General features: G+C 46.0%; 1 protein-coding gene across 3 annotated transcripts in view; it reads left to right on the plus strand.

The window, feature by feature from the left end:
- LOC110529613 (scavenger receptor class A member 5) overlaps window positions 1–21,128 on the plus strand; it is an 84,607-nt gene that overhangs the window by 41,306 nt on the left and 22,173 nt on the right. For 2 of the 3 annotated variants that reach the window (XM_021611970.3, XM_090242942.1), the window contains exons 4-6: window positions 14,569–15,243; window positions 16,930–17,010; window positions 17,689–17,796. In XM_021611970.3, the coding sequence (XP_021467645.1) occupies window positions 14,569–15,243; window positions 16,930–17,010; window positions 17,689–17,796 (864 nt within the window). The remainder of the gene's footprint in view (window positions 1–14,568; window positions 15,244–16,929; window positions 17,011–17,688; window positions 17,797–21,128) is intronic. The other variant, XM_090242943.1, reaches the window with a different exon arrangement.

Here is a 21,128-nt window from a genome sequence, read left to right on the forward strand (position 1 = left end):
AAATGTTCATAAATGACCAACATGGTCAAATAATAATAATCACAGTAGTTGTTGAGGGTGCAGCAAGTCAGCACCTCAGCACCTCAGGAGTAAATGTCAGTTGGCTTTTCATAGCCGATCATTAAGAGTATCTCTATTAGAGGTCGACCGATTATGATTTTTCAACGCTGGTACCGATACCGATTATTGGAGGACCAAAAACGCCGATACCGATTAATCGGACAATTTTTATTTTATTTGTACTAATGACAATTACAACAATACTGAATTAACTCTTATTTGAACTTAATATAATACATCAATAAAACAGGACACGCTAGATAATATCATCAACCATGTGTAGTTAACTAGTGAGTATGATTGATCGTTTTTTATAAGATAAGTTTAATGCTAGCTAGCAACTTACCTTGGTTTACTGCATTCGCGTAACAGGCAGTCTCCTTGTGGAGTGCAACGAGAGAAAGGCAGGTCGTTATTGCGTTGGACTCGTTAACTGTAAGGTTGCAAGATTGGATCCCACGAGCTGACAAGGTGAAAATCTGTCGTTCTGCCCCTGAACAAGGCAGTTGAACCCACCGTTCCAAGACCATCATTGAAAATAAGAATGTGTTCTTAACTGACTTGCCTAGTTAAATAAAGGTATATAAAAAATTAAATAAAAAAAATAAATAGGCAAATTGGCGCCCAAAAATACTGATTTCCGAATTTTATGAAAACTTGAAATCGGCCCTAATTAATCGGCCATTCCGATTAATAAGTCGACCTCTAATCTCTACCGCTTATGCTGTCTAGAGAGTTGAAAACAGCAGGTCTGGGACAGGTAGCACGTCCGGTGAACAGGTCAGGTCAAGATCTCTGCCACGGCACAACCCAAGGGAGGGCGCCAACCCAGACAGGAAGATCACGTCAGTGACTCAACCCACTCAAGTGACGCACCCCTCCTAGGGACGGCATGGAAGAGCACCAGTAAGCCAGTGACTCAGCCCCTGTAATAGGGTTAGAGGCAGAGAATCCCAGTAGAGAGAGGGGAACCGGCCAGGCAGAGACAGCAAGGGCGGTTTGTTGCTCCAGAGCCTTTCCGTTCACCTTCACACTCCTGGGCCAGACTACACTCAATCATATGACCCACTGAAAAGATGAGTCTTCAGTAAAGACTTAAAGGTTGAGACCGAGTCTGCGTCTCTCACATGAGTAGGCAGACCATTCCATAAAAATGGAGCTCTATAGGAGAAAGCCCTGCCTCCAGCTGTTTGCTTAGAAATTCTAGGGACAGTTAGGAGGCCTGCGTCTTGTGACCGTAGCGTACGTGTAGGTATGTACGGCAGGACCAAATCGGAGAGATAGGTAGGAGCATGCCCATGGAATGCTTTGTAGGTTAGCAGTAAAACCTTGAAATCAGCCCTTGCCTTAACAGGACCGCTCCAGACCATGAGGGACCCTCCACCTCCAAATTGATCCCACTCCAGAGTACAGGCCTCGGTGGTCCTTCCACGATAAACGCGAATCCGACCATCACCCTGGTGACACAAAACCGCAACTCGTCAGTGAAGAGCACTTTTTGCCAGTCCTGTCTGGTCCAGCGGTGGTCGGTTTGTGCCCATAGGCAACGTTGTTGCCGGTGATGTGAGGACCTGGTGAGGACCTGCCTTGCAACAGGCCTGCAAGCCCTCAGTCCAGCCTCTCTCAGCCTGTTGCGGACAGTCTCTGCACTGATGGAGGGATTGTGCGATCCTGGTGTAACCAAGCTGTTGTTGTGGCCATCCTGTACCTGTTCCGCAGCTGTGATTTTAGGCTGTACCGATCCTGTGCAGGTGTTGTTACACATGGTCTGCCACTGCGAGGATGATCAGCTGTCCGTCCTGTCTCCCTGTAGCTCTGACTTAGGTGTCTCACTGTTCGGACATTGCAATTTATTGCCCTGGCCACATCTGCAGTCCTCATGGCTCCTTGCAGCATGCCTAAGGCACATTCACGCAGATGAGCAGGGACCCTGGGCATCTTTCTTTTGGTGTTTTTCAGAGTCAGTAGAAAGGCCTTTTTAGTGTCCTACGTTTTCATAACTGTGACCTTAATTGCCTACCGTCTGTAAGCTGTTAGTGTTACGGTGCGTGAATGAGGACCCAAAAGCGAATCAACTTAAACAGAGCTTCTTTAATTACCAAACATAGGTAGGCTCAGATGGACCGGCAGATTCCGACAGGACAGGACAAGGTTACAGCAAACATGACGACAGTCTGGTTCAGGCATGAATGACACAAACAAACAAGAATCCGACAAGGACAGGAGCAGAAACAGAGAGAGATATTGGGACCTAATCAGAGGGAAAAAAGGGAACAGGTGGGGAACGGGGTGAATGGGTAGTTAGAGGAGACAAGGGACAGCTGGGGGAAAGCGGGGGAGAAAAGGTAACCTAACACGACCAGCAGAGGGAGACAGGGTGAAGGGAAAGGACAGAGACAAGACAACATGACAGTACATGACAGTACCCCCCCACTCACCGAGCGCCTCCTGGCGCACTCGAGGAGGAAACCTGGCGGCAACGGAGGAAATCATCAATCAGCGCACGGTCCAGCACGTCCCGAGAGGGAACCCAACTCCTCTCCTCAGGACCGTACCCCTCCCAGTCAACTAGGTACTGATGACCACGGCCCCGAGGACGCATGTCCAAGATTTTACGGACCCTGTAGATAGGTGCGCCCTCGACAAGGATGGGGGGGGGGGGGGGGAAGACGAGCGGGGGCGCGAAGAACGGGCTTAACACAGGAGACATGGAAGACCGGGTGGACGCGACGAAGATATCGCGGAAGAAGAAGTCGCACTGCGACAGGATTAATGACCTGAGAGATACGGAATGGACCAATGAACCGCGGGGTCAACTTGCGAGAAGCCGTCTTAAGGGGAAGGTTCTGAGTGGAGAGCCAAACTCTCTGACCGCGACAATATCTAGGGCTCTTAGTTCTATGCTTATTAGCAGCTCTCACAGTCTGCGCCCTATAACGGCAAAGTGCAGACCTGACCCTCTTCCAGGTGCGCTCGCAACGTTGGACAAAATCCTGAGCGGAGGGGATGCTGGACTCGGCGAACTGAGATGAGAACAACGGAGGCTGGTACCCGAGGCTACTCTGAAAAGGAGATAGCCCGGTCGCAGACGAAGGAAGCGAGTTGTGGGCGTATTCTGCCCAGGGGAGCTGTTCTGACCAAGACGCAGGGTTGCGAAAAGAAAGACTGCGTAAGATGCGACCAATAGTCTGATTGGCCCGTTCTGCTTGACCGTTAGACTGGGGGTGAAAGCCGGAAGAGAGACTGACGAAAGCCCCAATCAAACGGCAAAACTCCCTCCAAAATTGAGACGTGAATTGCGGACCTCTGTCCGAAACGACGTCTGACGGAAGGCCATGAATTCTGAAAACATTCTCGATGATGATTTGTGCCGTCTCTTTAGCAGAAGGAAGCTTAGCAAGGGGAATGAAATGAGCCGCCTTAGAGAACCTATCGACAACCGTAAGAATAACAGTCTTCCCCGCTGACGAAGGCAGTCCGGTGACAAAATCTAAGGCGATGTGAGACCACGGTCGAGAGGGAATAGGAAGCGGCCTGAGACGGCCGGCAGGAGGAGAGTTACCGGACTTAGTCTGCGCGCAGACCGAGCAAGCAGCCACGAAACGACGCGTGTCATGCTCCCGGGTGGGCCACCAGAAACGCTGGCGAATGGAAGCAAGCGTACCCCGAACGCCAGGGTGGCCGGCTAACTTGGCAGAGTGAGCCCACTGAAGAACGGCCAGACGAGTAGGAACGGGAACGAAAAGAAGGTTCCTAGGACAAGCGCGCGGCGACGGAGTTTGAGTGAGTGCTTGCTTTACCTGCCTCTCAATTCCCCAGACAGTCAACCCGACAACACGCCCCTCAGGGAGAATCCCCTCGGGGTCAGTGGAGGCTACTGAAGAACTGAAGAGACGAGACAAAGCATCAGGCTTGGTGTTCTTAGAGCCCGGACGATAAGAAATCACGAACTCGAAACGAGCGAAAAACAGCGCCCAACGCGCCTGACGCGCATTAAGTCGTTTGGCAGAACGGATGTACTCAAGGTTCCTATGGTCAGTCCAAACGACAAAAGGAACGGTCGCCCCCTCCAACCACTGTCGCCATTCGCCTAGGGCTAACCGGATGGCGAGCAGTTCGTGGTTACCCACATCATAGTTACGTTCCGACGGCGACAGGCGATGAGAAAAATACGCGCATGGGTGGACCTTGTCGTCAGAGAGGGAGCGCTGAGAAAGGATGGCTCCCACTCCCACCTCTGACGCGTCAACCTCGACAACGAACTGTCTAGAGACGTCAGGTGTAACAAGGATAGGAGCGGATGTAAAACGATTCTTGAGGAGATCAAAAGCTCCCTGGGCGGAAACGGACCACTTAAAGCACGTCTTGACAGAAGTAAGGGCTGTGAGAGGAGCTGCCACCTGACCGAAATTACGGATGAAACGACGATAGAAGTTCGCGAAGCCGAGAAAGCGCTGCAGCTCGACGCGTGACTTAGGGACGGGCCAATCAATGACAGCTTGGACCTTAGCGGGATCCATCTTAATGCCTTCAGCGGAAATAACAGAACCGAGAAATGTGACGGAGGAGGCATGAAAAGTGCACTTCTCAGCCTTCACAAAAAGACAATTCTCTAAAAGGCGCTGGAGGACACGTCGAACGTGCTGAGCATGAATCTGGAGTGACGGTGAAAAAATCAGGATATCGTCAAGGTAAACGAAAACAAAGATGTTCAGCATGTCTCTCAGGACATCATTGACTAATGCCTGAAAGACAGCTGGAGCGTTAGCGAGGCCGAAAGGAAGAACCCGGTATTCAAAGTGCCCTAACGGAGTGTTAAACGCCGTCTTCCACTCGTCCCCCTCCCTGATGCGCACGAGATGGTAAGCGTTACGAAGGTCCAACTTAGTGAAAAACCTGGCTCCCTGCAGGATCTCGAAGGCTGAAGACATAAGAGGAAGCGGATAACGATTCTTCACTGTTATGTCATTCAGCCCTCGATAATCTATGCAGGGGCGCAGAGACCCGTCCTTCTTCTTGACAAAAAAAAACCCCGCTCCGGCGGGAGAGGAGGAGGGGACTATGGTACCGGCGTCAAGAGCTACAGACAAATAATCCTCGAGAGCCTTACGTTCGGGAGCCGACAGAGAGTATAGTCTACCCCGGGGGGGGGTGGTTCCCGGAAGGAGATCAATACTACAATCATACGACCGGTGTGGAGGAAGAGAGGTGGCCCTGGACCGACTGAACACCGTGCGCAGATCGTGATATTCCTCCGGCACCCCTGTCAAATCACCAGGCTCCTCCTGTGAAGAAGAGACAGAGGAAACAGGAGGGATAGCAGACATTAAACATTTCACATGACAAGAGACGTTCCAGGAGAGGATAGAATTACTAGACCAATTAATGGAAGGATTATGACAAACTAGCCAGGGATGGCCCAAAACAACAGGTGTAAAAGGTGAACGAAAAATTAAAAAAGAAATGGTTTCACTATGATTACCAGAAACAGTGAGGGTTAAAGGTAGCGTCTCACGCTGAATCCTGGGGAGAGGACTACCATCCAGGGCGAACAAGGCCGTGGGCTCCTTTAACTGTCTGAGAGGAATGTCATGTTCCCGAGCCCAGGTCTCGTCCATAAAACAGCCCTCCGCCCCAGAGTCTATTAAGGCACTGCAGGAAGCTGACGAACCGGTCCAGCGTAGATGGACCGACAAGGTAGTGCAGGATCTTGAAGGAGAGACAGGAGTAGTAGCGCTCACCAGTAGCCCTCCGCTTACTGACGAGCTCTGGCCTTTTACTGGACATGAAGTGACAAAATGACCAGCGGAACCGCAATAGAGACAGAGGCGGTTGGTGATTCTCCGTTCCCTCTCCTCAGTCGAGATGCGGATACCTCCCAGCTGCATGGGCTCAGCACCCGAGCCGGCAGAGGAAGATGGTAGTGATGCGGAGAGGGAGGCGACGGAGAGCGCGAGCTCCTTTCCACGAGCTCGGTGACGAAGATCAACCCGTCGCTCAATGCGAATAGCGAGTTCAATCAAGGAATCCACACTGGAAGGAACCTCCCGGGAGAGAATCTCATCCTTTACCTCTGCGCGGAAACCCTCCAGAAGACGAGCGAGCAAGGCCGGCTCGTTCCAGCCACTGGAGACAGCAAGAGTGCGAAACTCAATAGAGTAGTCTGTTATGGATCGATTGCCTTGACATAGGGAAGACAGGGCCCTGGAAGCCTCCTCCCCAAAAACAGATCGATCAAAAACCCGTATCATCTCCTCCTTAAAGTCTTGATACTGGTTAGTACACTCAGCCCTTGCCTCCCAGATTGCCGTGCCCCACTCACGAGCCCTTCCAATAAGGAGAGATATGACGTAGGCGACACGAGCAGTGCTCCTGGAGTAAGTGTTGGGCTGGAGAGAAAACACAATATCACACTGGGTGAGGAACGAGCGGCATTCAGTGGGCTCCCCAGAGTAACACGGCGGGTTATTGATTCTGGGCTCCGGAGATTCGAAAGCCCTGGAAGTGGCCGGTGGATCGAGGCGGAGATGGTGAACCTGTTCTGTGAGGTTGGAGACTTGGGTGGCCAGGGTCTCAACGGCATGTCGAGCAGCAGACAATTCCTGCTTGTGTCTGCCTAGCATCGCTCCCTGGATCTCGACGGCTGAGTGGAGAGGATCCGAAGTCGCTGGGTCCATTCTTGGTCGGATTCTTCTGTTACGGTGCGTGAATGAGGACCCAAAAGCGAATCAACTTAAACAGAGCTTCTTTAATTACCAAACATAGGTAGGCTCAGATGGACCGGCAGATTCCGACAGGACAGGACAAGGTTACAGCAAACATGACGACAGTCTGGTTCAGGCATGAATGACACAAACAAACAAGAATCCGACAAGGACAGGAGCAGAAACAGAGAGAGATATTGGGACCTAATCAGAGGGAAAAAAGGGAACAGGTGGGGAACGGGGTGAATGGGTAGTTAGAGGAGACAAGGGACAGCTGGGGGAAAGCGGGGGAGAAAAGGTAACCTAACACGACCAGCAGAGGGAGACAGGGTGAAGGGAAAGGACAGAGACAAGACAACATGACAGTACATGACAGTTAGTGTCTTAACGACCATTCCACAGGTGCATGTTCATTCATTGTTTATGGTTCATTGAACAAGCATGAGAAACAGTGTTTAAACCTTTTAAAATGAAGATCTGTGAAGTTATTTGAATTTTTACGAATTATCTTTGAAAGACAGGGTCCTGAAAACATGACGTTTCTTTTTTTGCTGAGTTTATTTTAACAATTAAAGTACAGTGAAATTCTTATGTTCTGAGCTCCAATAGTACAGATTTTTTTTTAAAGAAGTGAATGAGACAATAATAAGAATAATAGTAATAATAATATATACACATTTACAACTGTGGTAATTATATGTCCATTGGGAAGTGGGGGCAGGGTAAGTTTCTTTCGGGTGGAAGGCACGGAGGTAAGTGAGAAGTGAATGAAACAATAATAAAAAATGCTCAGGTGAGAGTGCTCAGGTGTTTAGGGGTTTCCGTTGGTGCTACTACGGTGGAGAGTCCAGACCAGGTCTCCACCGTGCGCATTCCCCCTGAATATGCCGATTTGGCTCTTGCATTCTCTAAAAAGAAGGCGACTAAATTACCACCTCATCGACGTGGCCATTGTGCAATAGATCTCCTGGTAGACGCTGCACTTCCCAGGAGTCACGTGTATCCCCTGTCACAAGCGGAGACGGTGGCTATGGAGACATATGTCTCCGAATCCCTGCGTCAGGGGTACATTCGGTCCTCCACTTCACCCGTCTCCTCAAGTTTCTTTTTTGTGATGAAGAAGGATGGAGGTTGCGCCCGTGTATTGACTACCAGGGTCTAAATCAGATCACGGTGAGGTATAGTTACCCGCTACTACTCATAGCCATGGCGATTGAGTCAATGCACGGTGTGAGCTTCTTCACCAAACTAGAACTCAGGAGCGCTTACAACCTGGTGCATATCCGGGAGGGAGACGAGTGGAAGACGGCTTTCAGTACCACCTCAGGGCACTATAAGTACCTCGTCATGCCGTACGGGTTGATGAATGCGCCATCAGTCTTCCAAGCCTTTGTAGACAAGATTTTCAGGGACCTGCACGGCCAGGGTGTGGTGGTGTATATTGATGACGTTTTGATATACTCCGCTACACGCGCCGAGCATGTGTCCCTGGTGCCCAGGGTGCTTGGTCGCCTGTTGGAGCATGACCTGTACGTCAAGGCTGAGAAGTGCCTGTTCTTTCAACAGTCCGTCTCCTTCCTAGGGTATCACATTTCCACCTCAGGGGTGGAGATGGAGAGTGACCGCATTTCAGCCGTGCGTAATTGGCCGACTCCCACCACGTTAAAGGAGGTGCAGCGGTTCTTAGGGTTTGCCAGCTACTACCGGAGGTTTATCCGGGGTCAGGTAGCGGCCCCCATTACCTCAATGCTGAAGGGGGGCCCGGTACGCTTGTAGTGGTCAGCTGAGATGGACAGGGCCTTTAGTCACCTGAGGGCTCTGTTTACCTTGGCTTATCCGTGCTGGCCCATCCGGCTCCCTCGTTGGCGTTCATAGTGGAGGTGGACGCATCCGAGGCTGGGATAGGAGCTGTGCTCTCTCAGCGCTCAAGTACGCCACCGAAGCTCTGCCCCTGTGCCTTCTTCTCGAAGAAGCTCAACCCAGCGGAGCGAAACTATGTTGTGGGGGACCGGGAGCTGTTGGCTGTCGTCAAGGCCTTGAAGGCGTGGAGACATTGGCTTGAGGGTCTAGACACCCTTTTCTCATCTGTACTGACCACCGCAATCTGGAGTACATCCGGGCAGCGAGAAGACTGAACCCTCGCCAGGCAAGGTGGGCCATGTTTTTCCACCAGTTTTGTGTTTACTCTTTCCTACAGACCAGGCTCCCAGAACATTAAGGCAGACACATTGTCCCGGCTGCATGACACAGAGGAGCGGCCCATGGATCCCACTCCCATACTCCCCGCCTCCTGCCTGGTGGCACCGGTAGTGTGGGAGCTGGACATGGACATTGAGCCGGCGTTACGTGCAGAGCCTGCTCCCATCCAATGTCCCACTGGGCGTCTGTACGTCCCACCTGCTGTTCGTGACCAGTTGATCGGGCCCACATGTCACCCTCCTCTGGTCATCCCGGGATCGTTCGGACAGTGCGCTGTTTGAGCGGGAGGTACTGGTGGCCTACTTTGGCTAAGGACGTGAGGGTTTACGTTTCCTCCTGCTCGGTGTCAGACCACGTGTAACCATGCCAGCCCAGGACCTCCACATCCGGCTTCTTCACCTGCAGGATTGTCTGAGACCAGTCACCCGGACAGCTGAAGAAACTGTGGGTTTGCACAACTGAAGAATTTCTGCACAAACTGTCAGAAACCATCTCAGGGAAGCTCTTCTGCATGGTCATCGTCCTCACCAGGGTCTTTGACCTGACTGCAGTTCAGCGTCGTAACCTACTTCAGTGGGCATATGCTCACCTTCGATGTCCACTGGTATGCTGGTGAAGTGTGTTATTCACGGATGAATCCCAGTTTCAACTGTAACGGGTAGATGGCAGACAGTGTTTATGGCACGATAATGCACAGCCCCATGTCGCAAGGATCTGTACACAATTCCTGGAAGCTGAAAATGTCCCAGTTCTTCCATCACCTGGATACTCACCAGACATGTCACCGATTGAGCATGTTTGGGATGCACTGGATTGACGTGTATAACGGCGTGTTCCAGTTCTTTATTTCCTTATATGAACTGTAACTCAGTAAAATCTCGGAAATTGTTGCATATTGCGTTTATATTTTTGCTCAGTGTATATACTATATATGCAGTATATATACATGTTGTGGCAAACCTTTTCAAGGTTACGAGCGTTTGTCACAAATTAAGTGTGAAACTGTCACCAAATCACCCCAGAATGAGAGTTATGGGGACAGTACCTGTGTGTTTGTTTCTCCATCCTGGTCCACCCAGGCCGTAGGCAAGGTCAAGGATAGCAGGGTTTGGTACACAAATCGGGTTCTCGGTAGGTCCAGGTCCAAACGCCAACAGGTAAGTCCAAAACAGTCCAGCTCATACACGGTAAATCCATCCCAATATCTATTGTCTCTTTCTCTAGGGTTCATAGATCCTTCCAGCCCTCTTTCTCTCCCTTCCTGGTTTTTCTTGACCCTTTATCTGTGGGTCGGCTCCACCTTCTGAGGGTTCCCCTTGCTTCTGGGACTTGTAGTTTTGGCAGTCGGCCATTTTGTGATCTGTAGTTCTGATCGGGGTGGCCATTTTAGTGATCGGGCAGAGCCTGTTTATTAGTTCTGCTCTCACATATCTGCCATGTATCACTCGACCCCCTTCTTTGCCACAATGTATATATTAATACCATTTTGTTGTTGCTCTGTAATACTGCTACCCATCTATCCCATTTTTTGAAGTTGACTTTAGCTAGCCCAGATAAGTTAAAATCTCCCAACCTCATTACTAGCTACCAAGAAGTCATTTCAGGTTATCAATCAAATTAGAGTAGCTAGCTTGTCTATCTAGCTTAGCTGGCATGCCTACTGCCAAGTTTGGTAGATTTTAGAAAAGGAAGCAATAACTTACTGAATAAGACTCACATTCCTTTCAATCTTTTACTGAGATTTTAGCAGAGATACAGAGAAGCATATATTGTTCCTTTCAAAAAATAATCTCCAGTCAGGAGGATATAGACAGCTCAAGAGGTATGCTTAGATATGCCCAGACATTTTACATTGTGATTATGGGTAGATTTCAGGTGTTTGAAAAATGCAGAATTCTCCAACTTCCTAGCCCCCCTCCGGACCATCCCCAGCCATCCTAATGTTCTTTGTGCCGCCTCAGTTTTTTTGGGCTGCATGACAACCCTGATGAGGACCATGCTTAAAACAGGATGGATAATTAGCTATGCACACCCCCCACCCTCTCCCCTCCCCCTACAGCTCTAGTTGCCCCAGACTCATGGTTCTCCAGGAACTAGTTAACTTTATCAAGCCAATCATTGTGTTTATATTATTGTTAGTTCCAGGTCATTTGGTCATAGGGCCCTAACGAGCTGTGGTGGGTATGTTTTGGTTTTAGATTTATAGTATATCCACTGGCAGAGTAGGTATGTAGCTGAAATAGTTATAGTTCTTTATTGAGGTATTGATATTATTCTTGTACAAAACATAATGAAAAAGTACTATAGTATAGTATGGTCTAAATACTGTAATATTATTATATTTACATACTGTAGTATTTACTGTAGTGTTTTTGCAGACATGACTGTAGTATTCTATAGTATTAAGTAGTGTTTTTGTGGACATGAATGTAGTATTCACTGTAACGTCTCTGTGGACATGACTTTAGATGCCATAGTACTCACTGTAATGTTATTTCGGACTTTACTGTAGTATTCACTGCAGTGTATTTGCGGACGTGACTAGTATATTACAGTATTCACTGTAGTGTTTTTGCAGACATGACTAGTATACTATAGTATTCACACTAAAGTTATTACAGGCATAAATGTAGTATACTGTAGTATTTTTGTGGACATGACTGTAGTATGCTGTAGTAACCTGCAGTCTAGGATTGGCTAAAATGGCACAACTACCAGACTACACCACTCACTGTTTAATGAGGGGAAAACCACAACCAGAACATAAGACTCGCAGGTTCGTGAAAAGCCACCTATTGAGTTGGTTCAATAGTTCTGAGCAATGCAATGAGCAATGCAATGGACCAGACAACAATTGTAACATCTAAACGTTAGGCAGGTTCTAGGCCCATTAAAGGGAAACAGCACAGAGGCATATATAAAGAACAAGCAAAGTTTATTAACGCCTAGACGATTAGGTTTGTTTGTCTGACAGATAAATAACACTTTAACAAGAGTACACCAAAAGGACTTCATAGATCTGTTGCTTCCTCTGAAATGCAACTGTGCTTCCACAGAGACTCAGCTGACCATGAGTAAATAAGCATTTCACTGTTAGTCTGCACCAGTTGTTTACGAAGCATGCAACAAATACATTTTGATTTGACCAAGTTCATTATGTTGTTTTGTAGTTAGAGGAATAGAAACAAAGTCAAATTGATTGTATGATTGTACAATTGAATACATGTTTGTGTCAAAAAAATGGACATACATTTACAAATGTAAGGATATTAAACTCAAAAGATACCCAAAATATGAACAGAGCGATTGCTGAGTTTATTTGTCTGGATCAAGTGCCATTCTGTGACTTTGGTTAATACGCCATCTTTTTGTTGTTGTTGTGGTATCGTTTTGGTATTGAGTATAGTGATGGTATCGAGTATCGTGATACTAAACCTGGTATCATATCGAAGTCAAAATTCTGGTATCGTGACAACACTAGAGTGTGTAGTATAGTATTCTCCAGTACACTACAAAATGAAAATTATAAAGTAAGCACTACATGATTGAGGGATACTACAGTGTGGGGTATAGGATTCCACAGTAAACTACAAAATCTAAATTCTAAAGTAAGCTCTACATGATCTAGGGACACTACAGTGGGGGGTATATGATTCTACAGTATACTGCAGTTTACTACCTCATTCTGTAGTATGTACTATAGTATTCTATAGTACAGTGTAGTACTTTTTTGTGGGAGAGGACATCAGTTCTTATTGACAATAACACACTTCCACTAGGTGAAAAGTCCCTGCATACTGAACTCCTAGGACAGACACAGAACATTAACTATTTTATGAAAAGGCTTGTTTAAGAATCAAAAGCTACGGTTGGTAATCAGGAACATGCATTGGGTGTGGGGATGTGAAATCCAATAACAGGAAAAGCAGAGGAGCGTGGCCTGTATTTTTCAGCCTCCTCTCCTCTTTAACTAGTTTGAGAGCAAACAGCTGACGACCACCTGGTTCTAGAGATGGTCTTGCACAGTGACATCCTGTAAAACCACATGATACACCCGGACAGCGAGGCCTCTGGGAATAACAGGTCCGCCACCACACCCTCACAGGGATGTTTTACACATTGACTCTCCATATATTTTACAGACTCTCCCGTCTTCATGGTAGGTAGTCCAGTGGAGGAATGGGGTTGTTGACATCGCCTGCTGGCTGTGTCGATGAGCAGTCCAGTTTACTGGTCACCACACCCGTTTGCAATTTTGTTTGGCTCTAGTGCAAGGGTAAATGTTGCATGGGCGATTTTGAAATTCATACATTAGATATCCTTCGGGGAATTGCTGTGTTATCTTGTGTGGGTTCCTGAGTCCTCTGTGTTATCTTGTGTGAGGTCTGAGTCCTCTGTGTTATCTTGTGTGGGTTCCTGAGTCCTCTGTGTTATCTTGTGTGAGGTCTGAGTCCTCTGTGTTATCTTGTGTGAGTTCCTGAGTCCTCTGTGTTATCTTGTGTGAGTTCTTGTTACTGTCCTGGTAGAGCAGGGACAGGTCAAGGTCATGTGAAGAGCCACAGTGAGTTCGGTTCCTCCAAGAATGAGGGATTGAATGCTAAAGGAGGACAGACCTTCACCTACTCTATATTCACCCCAGTCCAGAATCCCACATCTCTTCTTAATTTATCCGTCTGGGAAACAAATCCATCTGTTTTGGTTTTGTGCTTTTTGGCACGTTGCCACGTTACTCTTCAACCCACATTAGAGCCGAAGTTGCCGTCCGTGAATTCCTGATTAATAACAATTAGGCTTATCTACGTGTGGAAATAACATACTGTAAGATAGACTGTCATTTTGGAATGAGAAAGTCTCTGTAGTTGAGTGCCAGCTTATTTTGGTTTTCAGCTCATTAACTTTCTGAACAATGTAAAATGAGAAGTAATGTAAAGTCTCTTTGTGCAACCATGTAGCAAACATTTCCCTCATATTGAAATAATTAAATTAGTTCTGGTCCACAACACACACATAGGCAACAATTGTTTAATAGCCGTGGAGAGGGATGAGAGGGATTTTGAACATGTGCGCTGGGAATTGGCCATTTCCTTCCATTTCCCCAACATTCTCTTTTTCTCAGATTGAGCAACATCACTTTTTTTTTTACATAAGGGTCTCGAACGTATAAGAGAGGATGTCGTCATTGCAGAGCTGAGAGGATTTAGTTTCAAAATATCTCTCTGGCTGACTGCACTGTTACCAAGGAACTTCACTCCAACAGAACATAAACCTTAAAAGCCTTGTTATAGAGGTTGTTTAAAATAGATCACTTCTCTTTCCTTTCCAAAGACATTAACAACAAACAGTCATTGCCAATGGTATAAAAAAGATCACGACACTATCTTGCTGTTTTAATAGTAATACTGTAGTATACAACTCTAGTGTTATTAATCATCATCCCAGTGACAATTAAGTGATCCAATGCGGTGGATTGCATTGATAAATGTTCAGGAGCCATTTTCTGTAGTAAGTGTTGTTGATCTGTATCATATTCTATCTGCTATGGAGATGTAGGAGATGTATAATTGAGCCTGTCATCTTTCTCCTCTCTTCCATGTGTCCTCCTCAGTGTCCAGGTCCCAGATGTCCTCAGAGAAGCAGGAGGCACTGATGGAGAACATGACCCGTATGGAGGACCGCTCCCGGGAGCTCCAGCAGTCCCTGGGCGACATCTCCTCTCAGGCAGACCTCTTGGAGAACATCTGGAAGTTGGAGAGCCTGTTTCAGAACCACAGTGAGTCCTTAAAGCAGCTGGGCCGGGCAGTGAGCAGCCTGGAGAGGGATATCAGGGATCTGCAAGGCCATTGCCAGTCGACAGACAGCACCGTGGAGCAGCTGGGGGACCGTGTATCCGTCCTGAACCGCTCCACCCAGAGGAACGTGAGTGGGCTCAGCAACCAGCTGGCCCATGCCTCGGTCTCGCTGCACAACCACGACCTCCTGCTGAGGAGCACAGCAGACCAGGTGAACCAGCTCAAGGATAGGCTGGAGGAGGTTGGCTGGACAGTCGGCTCAGTCAACCACACGTTCACCAGCGACATCAGCGTCCATCACCTAAAGATCCAGGACCTGCAGGTGCAGATCAGCAATGCAAGCCATGATGCACGGTACATGAGGGAGACACAAGTGCACATGGAAGAGACACTGAAGAATGAGGTAGAGATCCTCAGCACCATCACAGAGGACCTGAGGCTCAAGGACTGGGAGCACTCCAATATCCTCAAGAACATCACCTCCCTAGAAGGTAACGGCCCATCACTGATCACTGGCTAGAATGAAGTTTATGTCATGATTAATCTCCCTATGAATCCTGAGCTCCTTACACGATGGTTAAGGAATATGTGAGATGAAGATGTTGATGTTGTATTGAGACTTGCTATCATACTCAATGACTTTCCTGGTTAAATAAATGTCAAATAAGTATGTCATGATGTAATGTTAGCAGGAAGTAGACAGAATTCAGTGATGTGAATCCATGCCAAATAAGACTTTGAATCAGAATCTGACTGATATTGTATGTGAATGGGACAGTGTTTTATTTAGGCTGGAAACAATTGTGGGTTACATTTAGAAGCCTCCAAAACCAAGGAAATCAGCCCTGTCATTTGTTCCACTGCACATCCCATTTGCTTGTCATTAAGCATGGGTTTAGCCAGGAAAGCTCCACACCTTGTCGTGGTAATTGGTATTTCTGGCCTGCCTCCTCTCCCTCCCTTCATCACTCCATCCCTCCATCCCAATGCCTTTAGCTTATGTTTCATGCATACCTTCCAATTTGGCAGTGGTGAACAAATGAGAAGGGGAAGAAAACACAAATGTAAGCATAGTTGAGAGGTGGATCAAGAAACTGTGATGTGTTGGTCTGAGGAGAGCATGGAAACATTTATAATCATCACACAGCCTCTTGATTAACAGGAATGACCTCAGGAGTGACATGTTTGCTGTTTTAGTGAAGTGTCTTCTGGCTTGGAGGATCACTGTGTCCATTGCCTTCATTCTCATGGAAATGTAATTGTCATAATTTAAACATTGATCTCGCGCTAATTTCATTATTCACCAGTGGTGAAACAAAATAAGGAAACTTGAATGTTATTTTAATGGATCCTTATATAAATGGTTGTCCTTAGTGTAAAAACAATATCAGCCACCTTAAATAGCCTAAACATGTTTGCTTTTTTAAAGCATCACAGCTTCATCAGAAAGCCAATGGTTTAAATAATCTATCTATCAAGTTGATACCAAATGTCTCAAAACTGATTGCATTGCAGGTTTTTTCCCTTGACATGCAAATAGGGCCCTCATACCCTCATGGAGTATGTTTGTTTGTCTTGAGCATTCTTAATTGAATTAATAGAAGACTGTTAAGAAGTGATGAGTGATATCATTGGTCCTACTACTAAAACAAGCCAGTCAACACCAATTAAGTGGAGTGGTTTTCCCTTCAGACCCTACAGTGTGATAAGACTTCCAAGTTTAACTTTCAACCCTGACTTGTCATTAGCCACTACTTTATGCCAGGACAGTATCTTAGGATCTAAGGAGCAGCTCACATTATGATTTGAAAGGCTACTTTGAAAATGTCAGTCGGACAAAACAAGACTAATGTCTAACTTTTCAATTGTGGTTCCATTGTGGTGTACCTTGGGAAACGTGGTTTCCGTTGTGGCCAAGCTGATTCTACAAACAAATCTGATGTCAGTTAACTGGATCCAAGTAAAAACAATTGTTGGATGATGTCCGTTAACCATGTTTCAGACTCAGATTCTGCCTTGAGCTCCTCTGCTTTAGTCTGAGGGTGTGGTGAAACATGAATGACATACCAAGAGGAATTACACAACTTCAGTAATCATATTGTCTTCATATTACAGTATATTCATCAGTTTGTTATGTCGGGATCAACTCAATGCTTTAATGAGGTTGTTTTCCACAGGGCCTCCAGGACCAAAAGGTGAGAAGGGCGATGTTGGGCCACTTGGGGCCTCTGGTGTGGCAGGCCTCATAGGGATGAGAGGTCCGTACACTGTACAGTACTGTCATTTGTCCTATTCTAGCTTTCAACATACATGACATTCTTCAACCATTTTTCAACCATGTCCTCGAAACGTATCTTACTTTAATTGGCCCGGGTCACGGATTATGTAGCCTAAACCCTGATAGAAATATATTTCCAAGAAGAATGCTGAAAGCAATCCTCCCTTTAGGAGCATGGAACATGTTCATTTGTTATAGCCACCCAGAACACTCCTCCTACCACATTCAAACTATCAGTCAGTCCACTATCCTACTTATGAAAGAGTTGGTTACTACAGTATACCTTGTTAGTAATGCAGCGACTATATCTTCAATTCTTGATTCATCAGGGGTTACTTAGTGAACACGACCCTCTATGGTTCCAAATTCATAAGTCCACTCTGTCTACTAGCAACCTAATGACAGCCCTCCAACTGGGCTCAAAGCATCCTCTGAAATGTAGCAGGGGCATTCTTTGAGATAGTCTTTCATTACATAATTAAATGGTGAATAAAGAAAGAGAACATTGGAAAATGTTATTATGGCATGAAAGCGGACCATCTTACTCAAATATTCGTATAAGATAGGCTGTTTGCATTCTTTGAAACGCATTTCAGATATCCTGTTTGAAAAGAATTGGGAAAATAAATCCAATGCTTTGTTTATGTACCCCCGGCAGGTTTTACAGGAGAAAAAGGATTCCAGGGTCCAAGGGGACTAAAGGGCCCGAGCGGCCATGACGGCCTACAGGGGGAGAAAGGGGATATGGGACCCGAAGGGCCCAAAGGTATGTCTGATATTAGTACTGTCTGACAACTGTAGAGCCATTAGTTAAACTAACATCTGTTCCTCGCTGCCTCTTTGAACCTGCTGTCAATGGTTACATCTATCTCCCTTATCTTTTAAGCTCAGGCTTCAGAGAGGGCAATGGATGCTCAGGGTCTATTCCATCTGATTTACTACAGTAACAGTCAAAAGTTTGGACACACCTACTCATTCAAGGGTTTTTCTTTATTTTTATTATTTTCTACATTGTAGAATAATAGTGAAGACCTCAAAACTATGAAATAACACATGGAATCATGTAGAAACCAAAAAAGTGTTAAACAAATTAAAATATATTTTATATTCTTCAAAGTAGCCACCCTTTGCCTTGATGACAGCTTTGCACTCTCTTGGCATTCTCTCAACCAGCTTCATGAGGTAGTAACCTGGAATGCTTTTCCAACAGTCTTGAAGGAGTTCCCACAAATGCTGAGTACTTGTTGGCTGCTTTTCCTTCACTCTGCGGTCCAACTCATCCCAAACCATCTCAATTGGTTTGAGGTCGGGTGATTGTGGAGGCCAGGTCATCCGATGCAGCATTCCATCACTCTCCTTCTTGGTTAAATAGCCCTTACACAGCCTGGAGTTGTGTTTTGAGTAGCCATGCTGGTTAAGTGTGCCTTGAATTCGAAATAAATCACAGACAGTTGTCACCAGCAAAGCACCCCCACACCATCACACCTTCTCCTACATTGTTCATGGTGGGATCCACACATGCGGAGATCATCCGTTCACCTACTGGGCATCTCACAAAGACACGGCGGTTGGAACCAAAAATCTCAAATTTGGACTCATGAGAGCAAAGGACAGATATCGTCCTCGTGTTTCTTGGACCAGGAAAGTTTCTTCTTCTAGTTGGTGTCCTTCAGTAGTGGTTTCTTTGCAGCAATTTGACCATGAAGGCCTGATTTACACAGTCTCCTCTGAACAGTTGATGTTGAGATGTGTCTGTTACTTATTTGGGCTGCAATCTGAGGTGCAGTTGAGGCTGGTAACTCTAATGAACTTATCCTCTGCAGCAGATCTGGGTCTTCCTTTCCTGTTACGGTCCTCATGAGAGCCAGTTTCATCATAGCGTTTGATGGTTTTTGCGACTACACTTAAAGAAACTTTCAAAATTCTTGACATTTTCCACATTGACTGTCATTTCTCTTTGCTTATGTGAGATGTTCTTGCCATAATATGGACTTGTTTTTTTACCAAATAGGGCTATATTCTGAATACCACCTCTACCTTGTTACAACACAACTGATTGGCTCAAACGCATTAAGAAGGAAATCAATTCTACAAATGTACTTTTAGCAAGGCACACCAGGTGACTACAAAGGGTGGCTACTTTGAAGAATCTCAAATATAAAATATATTTTGATTTGCTTAACACTTTTTTGGTTACGACATGATTCCAAATGTGTTATTTCATAGTTATGATGTATTCACTCTACAATGTAGAGTAATAGTAAAGAATACGTGGTAAAAATAAAGAAGAACCCTTGAATGAGTAGGTGTGTCCAAACGTTTGACTGGTACTGTATATCTTCATGCCCTCTGCCTCCCCATCCTAACCCAAAGCAGACCTTCCTTATCAGCTGAACCGCCAACCTAAAACCTAGCAGACAGAAATGTCTCCCTACACCATAATAATGGAGGAAAGCCATGTCCGGTTTTTAGTTGGTCCAACCTTAGCCCTGAGACCTGACTGTAGACGCTGATGGTGCCTAGACATCATAGGAGTCTACAGCCATGTCTCAGGGCTAGTCCAACCTTGCTTCTAGGAAGCTTTTTCATCCTTCGTCACCTTGTGTGTTGGGAATCAGAACTTGTTTTGTAATCAGATACTCCTCTCACACATATGATTTGAGACACAGTGCCTTATTGTATTGGTCATGGATTTGACTATCCACAATGGACTTATTTTATTTCTCTATGCAAACCAAACAGCTGGATCAGTTTAGTTTGGCTGAACTGTCCGGTGCTGGAGGCTCAAACCCCTGTGATCCAATAACATTACGATTGGATGTGGGTGCTCTGCACTCTCTATCTGCCCTGTCCTCCCAGCCCTGTTAGACTGACTCACTGTGACTACAACACACATAGCACGGGGTTAGATAAATACGAAATAAAATAACAAAGGCACTTAGCCTTTTAGTAAAGCTTGTAAAAGCACCCTTGTGGAAAAGGGAGAGATGTTGTGTGGCCTGTTAAAGTAGGCCTTTCTTAATGCATGTTTTTCTGTGAGTTAGAGCTGTGTTTGGCATTGGGTGTTTGAACCAGAGTAAGTGTCTAACATTTCCTGACCACCGCACACATTACTATGAGGATGTGGTCAGCTCAGAGCAATACCCAACAATTGGTGGTTCTGTTTGGGTGCCACTGCCATTGGACACTTTCCTGTGATTTTGGATCTGAAAATACAGGAATTAAACGTGGGATAACAGTCACTTTATTACAGTAACAGCTCATAACCACACCTTGTGGTTTAAAACTTGTAGTTACGGAGAGATGTTCCCACAGAACTGAGTGGTCGGAATTTTAATATTCCATCAAAGGCATATCCAGAGTTTGTTATTTTTATGAATATTCTACAAAAAAAAGTTGACAGTACCATAATGCTCATTTTTGTCTTATTGTGTGGTGTCCTCTATAATCACGGACATAAACTTCTGGTACATATCAAAATACAACCAATCTTAATTTAGTGGAATTAAAGATTGAATTTGACTGATTACTTCATTTCCCACTGCCTCTCTCAAGTTCAGACAGTAAATTAAATGTATGGTGCTAGCACACTTGTAACAATCAAGACTTTCAGATGAAACTGCCAGGCTCCAGAATGTCCCTGCACCCACACTCAGATCCTCATCAGATCAACATCAGATGCCCTCTTCAGGACACAAATGTGTCCAAGGAGGATCTTCTTTTAAAAACATTTCTAAGACTGTTAACTGGCTTCAAGTAGTAAAGCCAGAAAGACGCCATAAAAGGTCTCTCTGCTCACTCTGAAAGAGGAGCTGCAGGACGACTGTGCTTTCAGCCTCTCAACCCCAGCGATTTTTCATAAAATCCTTTAATCGTTAAATTGATGTTGTCTTTTGCTCTGACTCCTTTTTGTCTTTCATAATATGGCATACAACCCACAGACAGACAGATGAGTTGCCTCAGACAACGAGCGCAGAGCAACAAACGAAACAATAGTCCACAATCATGGATGTCGCATCACAGAGAATCAAGGACATATGTGTTCATGTTTACTTTTGGAGAAACATACACCTCACTATACTGTATTTGCTGTCTATA

Source organism: Oncorhynchus mykiss, chromosome 8 (genome assembly GCF_057628025.1).
Source record: "Oncorhynchus mykiss isolate SJ-2025 chromosome 8, ASM5762802v1, whole genome shotgun sequence".
Lineage (NCBI taxonomy): Eukaryota > Metazoa > Chordata > Actinopteri > Salmoniformes > Salmonidae > Oncorhynchus > Oncorhynchus mykiss.